We start from the raw sequence: 12,166 nt of genomic DNA, 5'->3' as shown, positions 1-12,166 counted from the left end.
ACAAAACAGTAATAATGACGTATACTCCTTACTGAGCCCATGATGTCTTTCTGGTACCACACCAAGTGTTACACATATATGATTCTCATTTAATTTTTAAACAACCTTGTTACATTTTATGATCCCCATTCTAACCACAGGAAAGTTGAAGCTCACAATGGTCAAAAAAGTGCTTGGTTATCAGTTAGTAAAAGGCAGAGATTGAGAGTCAAATGCAAGTATGCAGGACTCCAAAGTGAATGTTCTATTCAAGATGACACCTCTTCACAAACTGAATATAACTGGAATAAGTGTTCTTACCTCAAATTGTGGACAGAATGTAAAAACAAAGGTCTCTCCAGTACCATAAAAGCCATCACTTACTTTAAATGGCTCAGACGCCAATGCACCAAAAACCTAAGGATAAAAAAGGCACGTTCAATGACATGACTATTAATTTGTTTTGGTAAGCACTGTCCCAGTATATATGTTTAAGTAAAATGCAAAAAGTTTAATCTAGCATAGTTTTGTCTACTTGTACTTGAAGAAGTGAAACATGACCAGTTGTCACACAATTCATATTATTGTCAGGTACAAAGCATATCAGTTTCTCAGTGGGAAAAAACCAGATTTTTCCTAGTTTTGAAATCTAAAAACATGTCTATTATAACAAAAAGATAATCTAAAAAAGTGGTAGCCACATTTCAGCATGACAATGTACACACAGTGAGGACAACATGCTGTTGTGGTACTGTAGCACTTACGACAGCAAAAACCCCTCAGTATGGGTAAACATTCTACTACTAAAAAGGTATGCCAGTTTCCTCTTCATTAGACAGTAAATTCCATGAGGACAGAACTCCAGTCTGAATTGTTTGGTCCTGTAATGCCTTGCCTTTACACAGTACAAGACACACAGTAGATACCCTAAAAAAAGGATGAATAAATGAACAAGAGGACTGGACAAGTCATTTCAATGTTGTGGGTCTAAGGTTCCAGATCACGAAATGGCAAAGTAGAGTTCGATGATCTCTACAGTCACTATCTCTCCTGACATTCTACTTCCAGACTCAATTTTTAAAATAGACTTTTCTTATTGTTGTGTGTGTATATATATATATATATATATATATATATATATATATATATATATAATACAATCATACAGATCAATTTGGAATCATCACAAAGCAAAGTTCCATTCAACCTTCATGCAGACCTAGAAACAGGACATTACCAGCACCCCAGAAACTCTGTACCACCACCTCCACCTCCCAAAATGAAGCTACTAGGTCTGACAATAACAAAGACGTGTTCTGCCCATTTATGAACTTGCTGTTTCAGGAATAACCAAACCGTCTCTTCCTTATCTGGGACTTTGTTCTTGGTCTCATCCTCACACAATTATCTTTATTTATTTTATAAATTTTATTTATTTATTTTTTAGCTATTTTTTTAAAAACATCTTTATTGAAGTATAATTGCCTTACAATGGTGTGTTAGTTTCTGCTGTATAACAAATTGAATCAGCTATACATATACATATATCCCCATATCTCCTCTCTCTTGCATCTCCCTCCCTCCCACCCTCCGTATCCCACACCTCTAGGTGGTCACAAAGCACCGAGCTGATCTCCCTGTGCTATGTGGCTGCTTCCCACTAGCTAGCTATTTTACATTTGGTAGTGTATATACGTCCATGCACTCTCTCACTTCATCCCAGCCTACCCTTCCCCCTCCCCGTGTCCTCAAGTCCATTCTCTACATCTGCATCTTTATTCCTGTCCTGCCACTAGGTTCTTCAGAACCATTTTTTCTTCTTTTTTTTTTTTTACATTCCGTATATATGTGTTAGCATATGGTATTTGTTTTTCTCTTTCTGATTTAGTTCACTCTGTATGACAGTCTGTACGTCCCTCCACCTCACTACAAATAACACAATTTTGTTTCTTTTTATGGCTGAGTAATATTCCATTGTATATATGTGCCACATCTTTATCCATTCATCTGTCAATGGACACTCAGGTTGCTTCCAAGCCCTGGCTATTGTAAACAGAGATGCAATGAACATTGTGGTACCTGTCTCTTGAGTTATGGTTTTCTCAGGGTATATGCCCAGTAGTGGGATTGCTGGGTTGTATGGTATCTCTTATGTTTAGTTTTTTTTAAGGAACCTCCATGTGGTTCTCCATAGTGGCTGTATCAATTTACATTCCCACCAAGAGTGCAAGAGGGTTCCCTTTTCTCCACACCCTCTCCAGCAATTATTGTCTGTAACTGATATCTAGTCTCATAGTGTTGTGGTCGGAAAAGATACTTGATACGATTTCAATTTTCTTAAATTTACCAAGGCTTGATTTGTGACCCAACATATGATCTATCTTAGAGAATGTCCATGAGCACTTGAGAAGAAAGTGTATTGTGCTGTTTTTGGATCGAATGTCCTATAAATATCAATTAAGTCCATCTTGTTTAATGTATCATTTAAAGCTTGTGCTTCCTTATTTATTTCCATTTTGGATGATGTGTCCATTGGTGAAAGTGAGGTGTTAAAGTCCCTTGCTATGACTGTGTTACTGTCGATCACCCTTTTATGGCTGTTAGCATTTTCCTTATGTATTGAGGTGCTCCTATGTTGGGCGCATAAATATTTACAATTGTTATATCTTCTTCTTGGATTGATCCCTTGATCATTATGTAGTGTCCTTCTTTGTCTCTTGTCATAGTCTTTGTTTTAAAGTATATTTTGTCTGATATGAGAATTGCTACTCCAGCTTTCTTTTGATTTTCATTTGCATGGAATATCTTTTTCCATCCCCTCACTTTCAGTCTGTATGTGTCCCTAGGTCTGAAGTGGGTCTCTTGTAGACAGCATATATACGGGTTTTGTTTTTGTATCCGTTCAGCCAGTCTATGTCTTTTTGTTGAAGCATTTAATCCATTTACATTTAAGGTAGTTATCGATATGTATGTTCCTATTACCATTTCCTTAATTGTTTTGGGTCTGTTATTGTAGGTGTTTTCCTTCTCCTGTGTTTCCTGCCTAAAGAAGTTCCTTTAGCATTTGTTGTAAAGCTGGTTTGGTGGTGCTGAATTCTCTTAGCTTTTGCTTGTCTGTAAAGGTTTTAATTTCTCCATCGAATCTGAATGAGGTCCTTGCTGGGTAGAGTAATCTTGGTTGTAGGTTCTTCCCTTTCATCACTTTAAATATGTCCTGCCACTCCCTTCTGGCTTGCAGACTTTCTGCTGAAAGATCAGCTGTTAACCTTATGGGGATTCCCTTGTATGTTATTTGTTGCTTTTCCCTTGCTGCTTTCAATATTTTTCTTTGTATTTAATTTTTGATAGTTTGATTAATATGTCTTGTGCTTCTCCTTGGTTTTATCCTGTATGGGACTCTCTGCCCTTCCTGGACTTGACTATTTCCTTTCCTATATTAGGGACGTTTTCAAGTATGATCTCTTTAAGTATCTTCTCAGCCCCTTTTTTTTCCCTCTTCTTCTCTGGGACCCCTATAATTCAAAAGTTGGTGCATTTAATATTGTCTCAAAAGTCTCTGAGACTGTCCTCAATTCTTTTAATTCTTTTTTCTTTATTCTGCTCTGCAGTAGTTATTTCCTCTGTTTTATCTTCCTGGTCACTTCTCCGTTCTTCTGCCTCAGTTATTCTGCTATTGATTCCTTCTAGAGAATTTTTAATTCCATTTACTGTTTTGTTTATCATTGTTTGTTTGCTCTTTAGTTCTTCTGGGTCCTTGTTAAACGTTTCTTGTATTTTCTCCATTCTATTTCCAAGATTTTGGATCATCTTTACTATCATTACTCGGAATTCCTTTCCAGGTAGACTGCCTATTTCCTCTTTATTTCTTTGGTCTGGTGGGGTTTTACCTTGCTGCTTCATCTGCTGTATATTTCTCTGTCTTCTCATTTTACTTAACTTACTGTTTGAGGTCTCCTTTTCGCAGCCTGCAGGTTCATAGTTCCCGTTATTTTTGGTGTCTGTCCCCAGTGGCTAAGGTTGGTTCAGTGGGTTTTGCAGGCTTCCTGGTGAAGGGGACTGATGCCTGTGTTCTTGTGGATGAGGCTGCATCTTGTCTTTCTGGTGGGCAGGACCGCATCAGGTGGTGTGTTTTGGGGTATCTGTGAACTTGTTATTTTAGGCAGTCTCTCTGCTAATGGGTGGGGTTGTGTTCCTGTCTTGCTAGTTGTTTGGCATAGGGTGTCCAGCACTGTAGCCTGGTGGTCATTGAGTGGAGCTGGGTCTTCACGTTGAGATGGAGATCTCTGGGAGACCTTTCACCATCTGATATTACGTGGGGCTGGGAGGTCTCTGGTGGACCAATGTCCTGAACTCAGCTCTCTAACCTCAGAGGCTCAGGCCTGACACTTGGCCGGAGGACCAAGACCCTGTTAGCCAGATGGCTCAGAAGAAAAGGGAGAAAAAAAAGAAAGAAAGAAAGAGAAAGAAAGAAAGAAAGAAAGAAAGAGAGAAAGAAAGAAAAATAAAGTTATTAAAATAAAAAATATATTATTAAAAATAAAAAATAAGAGTAATTAAAAAGAAAGAAAGAAAGAAAGAAGAGAGCAACCAAATCAAAAAAGAAAATCCACCAATGATAACAAGTGCTAAAAACGATACTAAAAAAAACCAAAACAAAGTGAAAAAAGACAGACCCCTAGGTCAAATGGTAAAATCAAAGCTATACAGACAAAATAACACAAAGAAGCATATACATACACACTCACGAAAGGAGAAAAGGAAGAATATATATATATATATAAAAGAAGAAAAAAGGAAGAGAGCACCAAATCAATAAACAAAGCTACCAATGATAATAAGCTCTAAATACTAAACTAAGGTAAACATAAAACCAGAAACAAATTAGATGCAGAAATCAAACCCCAAATCTACAGTTGCTCCCAAAGTCCACCTCATCAATTTTGGGACAATTCATTGCTTATTCAGGTATTCCACAATGCAGGGTATATCAATTTGATTGTGGAGATTTAATCCACTGCTCCTGAGGCTACATGGAGAGATTTCCCTTTCTCTTCTTTGTTCGCACAGCTCCTGGGGTTCAGCTTTGGATATGGCTCTGCCTCTGTGTGTAGGTCGCCTGAGGGCATCTGTTCCCCAACCAGACAGGACGGGGTTAAAGTAGCAGCTGATTAGGGGGCTCTGGGTCACTCAGGCCAGGGGGGAGGGTAGGGTACGGAATGTGGGGCGAGCCTGCGGCGGCAGAGGCCAGCATGATGCAACAGCCTGAGGAGCACTGTGCGCTCTCCTGGGGAAGTTGTCCCTGGATCACGGGACCCTGGTAGTGGTGGGCTGCACAGGCTCTCAGGAGAGAAGGTGTGGATAGTGACCCGTGCTTGCACACAGGCTTCTTGGTGGCTGCAGCAGCAGCCTCAGCATTTCATACCTGTCTCTGTGGTCCGCGCTGATAGCTGCATCTCGCACCCATCTCTGGAGCTCGTTTAGGCGGTGTTCTGAACCCCCTCTCCTTGTGCACCCCGAAACAATGGTCTCTTGCCTCTTAGGCAGGTCCAGACTTTTTCCCAGACTCCCCTCCAGCTAGCTGTGGCGCACTAGTCCCCTTCAGGCTGTGTTCACGCAGCGAACCCCAGTCCTCTCCCTGGGGTCTGACCTCTGAAGCCAGAGCCTCTGCTCCCAGCCCCCACCCGCCCTGGCCGGTGAGCAGACAAGCCTCTCAGGCTGGTGAGTGCTGGTTGGCCGCAATGCTCTGTGCAGGAATCTCTCCGCTGTGCCCTCCGCACCCCTGTTGCTGTGCTCTCCTCCGTGTCTCTGAAGCTTCCCCCACCCACCTGCCATCTCCGCCAGTGAAGGGGCTTCCTAGTGTGTGGAAACTTTTCCTCCTTCACAGCTCCCTCCCAGAGGTGCAGGTCCCGTCCCTATTCTTTTGTCTATGTTTTTTTTTTCTTTTGCCCTACTCAGGTACCTGGCGAGTTTCTTGCCTTTTGGGAAGTCTGAGGTCTTCTGCCAGAGTTCAGTAGGTGTTCTGTAGGAGCTGTTCCTCATGTAGATGTATTTTTGATGTATTTGTGGGGAGGAAGGTGATCTCCACGTCTTACTCCTCTGCCATCTAGAAGCTATCTCTCACAATTATCTTTAACTTTCTAAAATTTACCCACATTTCAAGACTGTCAATTTCCACTACTTCCTGGAACCCCATTCTTATCTCCCTCAGATAGGAATGAACAATCTAAACACCCCTTTTACTTTTTACAGATTCTAACTATACTGGGCATATTTTGCTTGGCTTTAGAGATACTCACATACTTTAGTATTCTTTTCTACTAGACTGTAATTCCTTTGAAGGCAGGAACTGTTTAATTATTCATGCTCATATCTATACCTCTGTAGGACTCAGCATTGCCTTGCATATCAAAAGCACTCAATAATTACCAGTTAAACTTAATAAAATGTACTAATGAAAATTTTTATCAAAAGAATATGCTAACATTACTGTTACTACCATCTCTTAAAAGGTAAGGTTGTTATTTTTCATACCTGCCCATCACTGTCTTTAATCACCATCAGCACTGGAGTGTCTAAACCTGTCATTGTTCGATAAAGGGTCTTCAAGCTTGTACCATGCTTCCCAGTACCATAAACAAGAGTCCATGGATAGCCAATTGTTCTTGGTGGAAGATGCTTGGTAAGCTTTGAAAAATAAATTGTTAACACATACTCAATAGCTGCTTATTGTTAATCTGTACGATACTAATCCAGTTGGAATTTAATAGTACTTCATAAAATGCAGCCTACAAAAATAACAGTAGAAAATATCATTGTCAAAGATACTGAGATGCTTTTAGAATAACTGTACATTTCTCAGTATGAAATATTAATTGTTCATTAGGAAAAGAAACAGTCATACCAAACAATATACAGATTAGAATAGAGTCAAGAAACATGGATTACTTATTGTTTGCATCCTCTGTATCAAATTAACAAAAATATTTGATGAACTGTTAGCTTGATTATTAATAACCTCTCAAATCCAGAGGCAGACTATCAGAATTAGAAATCAAGCTTCAATATGTTATAACTGTATGGCTTTGAACATTTATGTAACCTCTCTGCACCCACGTTTCTTCACTTACAAAATGTGACAATAAGAGCATCCAACTCCTACAGGGGCTGCAACAACTACATTAGATTGCCCATATAAAGCAAGTAACTGGCACACAATAAGAAATTAAATACTGGCCATTATATTGTCTCACCTAAATTGCTACTGTTATTTATTTTAATGTCTGCTTACCCAAACCTCCTAATATCTTCTATTACAGCTAGCTGTTATATTTTGTTTACTTTCTCTGCATTGAAGACTAAGACTAGGAACAGCAGCCCTGCTTCTTCAGTTTTCAAAACAACTGAAAATAGGGTATTTTATTCTCATGGCACATACTCAGAAAGGCACATATGTGGGTATGTCATACCTTTTCAATTTGATCTGGCAGTAAGAGTTCACTGGGATCACTTAGGTTTGGTCGAAAAGATTCAGATTCCAGGTCTGCTTTCACTGGAGTAACCTGCTTTGAATTTATATCTTCCCTTGTAGTAATCTAAAGAAGTAAACAGCAGCAACATATTAATACAGAACGGCAACCAACCTTCAAAAATTTTAGCCTTTTGAGAGAAATAAAACCTTATACCTTAAAAAAGGTGGCTAAAGCTTTAATTTAGGATTTTAGAATAGGCAAAAGATGCTCCATCTAATAACAATGGCATGTCCAATGCAGAAAAAGTTTTTTTATAAGCAGACATTTTTCTCATCTACTACATGAGGAAGGACAGGTATTGAATGATAAACTCCACATTTCTGGTAAAAAGAGGTAAGTTGCATGGAAACTTTAATTTTTCTGTTCAAGGGCAAAAAATGAGCCAGCTAGCTTGCTTTTTATCTGTGCTATTTAAAATATGTGAGAATATTTTTTCACGGTTAACATAAAATTTGCCAAAAGTAATTAAGAAAACTTCCTGGGTGCCAAAATTTTAATTTAAAAAATAGTACAAAAAAAAAGGATAATGTTTCATTGGTCTGCATGTGTATGTGAATTTATCTGCTTCACTGAAAAGGTTTTCATTAGTTTTAGAAATGCCTTTTTAATTTTTACTTTCTAAACATGAAATTTTTTTATCTAGCTGAACCAAACAATACATTTAAAAGTTAACTTTTTCACAAACCTATTTTTAAATTAGAACAATTTGATGCACTAAAAAGTATGTATGCTTTTCTTGATGGAAATGATCTCACTGATATTCGTAAATGATAAAATGTTGATTAAATCAAAACAAATTCTTATACAATTTATTCTGTTGGTACTTTTTCCTATTAATTTTATTTTCATATGTAAAATGGAATAATATTAGAAAATAAAATATATGAAACAACAGTGATATTCTTAAAGTGACAGAAACGTTGATTAACTTAAATTCCTGTACAATTTATTCTGTTGGCACTTTTTCATATTAATTTTATTTTAATATATAAAATGCAGTAATATTAGAAAATAAAATATATGAAATGAAACTTTTAATTTGGAAAACAGAATTCTATTGCAGCAGATAACTAAAATGCAGCAATTCTCGACGACTGTGATTCCACGCAGGAATGAAATCTTGCTAAATTTTGTTCCTTTAACAGATTTCTTACCAAACCTAAACAACATATATTTTCAACCAATACATGTTCTAGAACTGTATTGTTTTTTGATGAAAACTATATTAATTCTTTCACATCATCATCATGTTTTACCCTTATTTTGATGATGTGAAAGGTTAAAAAATATCCAAGGCAGCATGAGAAGCATTAAAAGAAAATAAAAAAATTCAGGAGTTCTAGCAAAGCCATGAAAGCATATCTCATTAAGAAGAGGAAAACACACAATAATACACCAAGCTGAAAAATGAGGTCAAATATATAGTTCTTATTCCTGAAAAATCACAAAGATTATTTCACAGAATTTTAAACAATTTATCTAGTTGTAGTGCCTAATCTATACTATTCCAAAGTATTTCTAATACCAACCAGGAAAACCTAAGGAGAAAAACAATTCATCTCATTATGATATTTGATGTAGGGTTGATACAACTGAAATAGCCTTAAAGAAGAGAACCTTGCTATCCGTTAAATTTTAAAACATCTTCCCATAGTACATCTTTCGGATTCCATTTAGTAAAGATTCTACCTCAAACCCAAGACATTCTTCCAATGTAAAATGAAAACTCCTCATCAATCTAAGAAATACAGTACTGAGAACAGTTCTAAAATAACAGAAAATTCCTCTGAACATTTTTCAAATGAAAAGATGCCAGAAAAGAAAGTCCTACAGCTCTTCAAGGCAATACTGTACTCTTTAATACAAAAGGAATTTTCTGATGGCGTATTTTAGTGCTGCAGTCAAAACGAATCCTTCAAAAAAGAGATTTGCCCTGACAAAAGACACTGAAAACAGGGAATATTCAATCTCTGGAGGGGTTTAAACTACTGAAGGGGGCACCTGGAGACGTCTGCAGAGTGTGCGCAGTTCTTCAGTATTTAGAGCATCGATCCTGCGGTGATACTCAGCCACTGACACTACCTGAATATGGAGACAGGAAGACAATAATTCCACTGACAGTTGAGAAAAACAGCCAAAACAAAACAAAAATTGGAGAAATTTAAATGGGAAAGAGAACTGTAATCAGGATTTCTTTCCCCACTCCATGCTGAAAATCCAAGAGATTTATATATTAAACTACGGTGACATACACATGAATGAATTTAACTTATTAACTACTACATCCAACTAACTACTAGTACACAACTTAAGGTTTATTTATAACTACTAGTACACAACTTAAGTTTCATATAGACAGAATTTGACTGAATAAATAGAATTACAGTCCTTTATAAAAGAAACACTATATAAAACATAACATGCTTTGCTAATATCAAAGATAACATCTAAAATCTAACTGTCTTGCAGTTTACAAAGAAAATGGTAGTTTCAACTCTCCCCTTCAAATCAGTTTTAACTCAAAGGTTACATCCTAATGGCAATGCTGGAAAAATTTCTTCTAGGCAAAGGTAACAAACGTACCCGTGCTATATGATCTGTATCAGAACAGAGAAGTGGGGGAGCAAGAAAAAGATATGAAGTACATTTTAAAACCTAAGACAGTAAGAAAAATAAGCTCCAGAAATAGAAAATTAGATTTTTAAAAGCATATCTAATAGCACTCTCAGGCATGTCCACTTAGTCTTTCTAAATGATCCTAAACTGAAAGTTTTTGCCTTTCCTCTACAGTAATTCTTTGTAGTTGGTACTGTAGCAGTTATTTGTGACTAAAATGTAACGACCTTCCTACATTCTAAATTTCTAAGGGAAATTCTATATCTTCTGTAATTGTCTAGACCAGTCTCTTGCACGGTGCTGAATTTGAAAGCCATGTCTGACAGATAAATATTATTATAAAAAGCCCATGAAAACAGACAAGTTTCCTCAGACTGACACAACAGCTACAGCTTTTTCAGATCATGACATAATTCCCAAAACAGTAAGCATAATATAGTGAACTCTGGTGGTGCTATAAATGTGTGTTGAATTCTCCTGACTTATGACAAATTCCTCTTGTGATCAATCAATTATGTGTAGAGGTTCTGGTCACAAAATGCAGTTAAACCAACTGACCCATAAAAGGTTTAGATTTTTAAACTAACCTAGGTTTTAAAAGGTTCTTGTTCCAGTCAACTAAAACGCATTAGCTACTTCTATGAAGAGCTGTAAAGTTGTTGAAAGCAATGAAAGACATGAGAATAGAAAAAAGGAAAAGAAACTGAACAGATTTTCCATTCTGGCCATTATTATTAGATTGACTTTTGAAAAGCAAGAATGCTTGCAATATGATAGCTGACTCTCTACTTACAAAGAAACCCAAAGTAGTTATGATTTCAAGCTCTGGGGAATCAGATGGACCTAGGTTTTCCCCCTTCCTTATCTATTTCTCCATAAAACAGTGGAAATAATAATAGTACATACTAAATAGGGTTTTTGTGTAAATAAAATGAAGAAATGAAATGCACATAGAGGATTGAGTATAGTGCCCACCACAGACTAAACAGGGGTTAACACTACTTTTACTTAATTTTCCATCAATCACCCTAAGGACTAAAGGATAATGTTGAAGAGTCTCCATATTTATTTTTGGTTTTTATTTTTGATATTAAAGTATTTCAGTTTTAAGAACTCAACTATTTTATATATTTTGTCTATTTTGAAAGTTTAATTTAAAAATATTAAAGGTTTTTCAATTAAGAACAGAATTTTCAATAAAGATGAAAGAAAAATTAGGTACTAAAAGTAAAAAAAATTAAAATCACAGCTTGCTTTTCTAAGACCAGCAAAAGAAATCTCTACAAAATATTTAATGACCAGTTATACCTTTCTTCCTTCTTCCTATGGCATTCAGTCTAATCGAGAGTTTCCTAGACAAGCATTTTCAAATTATATGACTTAACTGTTCCTCTGCATTCTTTCTATTCCTCTACTCAACACTGATCTTACACTGAAAGCTCTTCCTTTTACCATATAAAACACAGTTCCTGGATGAAAGTAAAATTGAATTTGCTCACAAAACGGATCAGTTATAATCTAATTGTATCAACATCACTTAGAGTAGGAATCATCAGTGAGGGAACCATAAACTGGCATCATAAGTATAAGCTTATAACATCTGGTAGTCATAGTTTCTTTAATGTCACAAATCTACTTTCCTCATTCATTTTTTTTTTTTTTTTGAACTGTATTCCTTTCTGGAACTTATAAACTCACCACTTCCTTACCTTTAAATATTTACTCATGCTGTGATGAATGATAATATACAATATTGTCAAAAGAGTAGGTGAACTAATAAAGAAAAAGGATTTGAAATCAAATGACTATGATCTTGGGGTGGCCTCAGCCTGCAGCAGCTTCAAGCAGGATTTCGGTTCCCCGGCCAGAGACTTAAGTCAGGCCTCGGCAGTGAGAGCGCTGAATCCTAGCCACTAGACCACCAGGGACAGTGGCCAGCAACAAGGTCCCTGGCTCGTCGGCTTTGTAGAAATGAATTCCCAGAGATGAAAAGCAGTGAAAAAAGTAAAGCATTTATCAGGAGGAAAAAGGGTACGTATGAA

General features: G+C 36.8%; 1 protein-coding gene across 7 annotated transcripts in view; it reads right to left on the bottom strand.

The window, feature by feature from the left end:
- OXR1 (oxidation resistance 1) overlaps positions 1–12,166 on the bottom strand; it is a 454,493-nt gene that overhangs the window by 5,460 nt on the left and 436,867 nt on the right. For 4 of the 7 annotated variants that reach the window (XM_027131593.1, XM_027131594.1, XM_027131598.1 and 1 more), the window contains 4 exons: positions 9,510–9,590; positions 7,446–7,571; positions 6,511–6,663; positions 301–396 (listed from right to left, as the gene is read on the bottom strand). In XM_027131593.1, coding sequence (XP_026987394.1) covers positions 301–396; positions 6,511–6,663; positions 7,446–7,571; positions 9,510–9,590 — 456 coding nt within the window. The remainder of the gene's footprint in view (positions 1–300; positions 397–6,510; positions 6,664–7,445; positions 7,572–9,509; positions 9,591–12,166) is intronic. The other 3 variants (XM_027131595.1, XM_027131597.1, XM_027131600.1) reach the window with 1 other exon arrangement.

Source organism: Aethalodelphis obliquidens, unplaced genomic scaffold, assembly GCF_003676395.1.
Source record: "Aethalodelphis obliquidens isolate GAN/ISIS:26980383/991018 unplaced genomic scaffold, ASM367639v1 scaffold39, whole genome shotgun sequence".
Taxonomy (NCBI): domain Eukaryota; kingdom Metazoa; phylum Chordata; class Mammalia; order Artiodactyla; family Delphinidae; genus Aethalodelphis; species Aethalodelphis obliquidens.
Note: the sequence above shows the minus strand (reverse complement) of the source record. Positions and strands in the feature narration are given on the sequence as shown.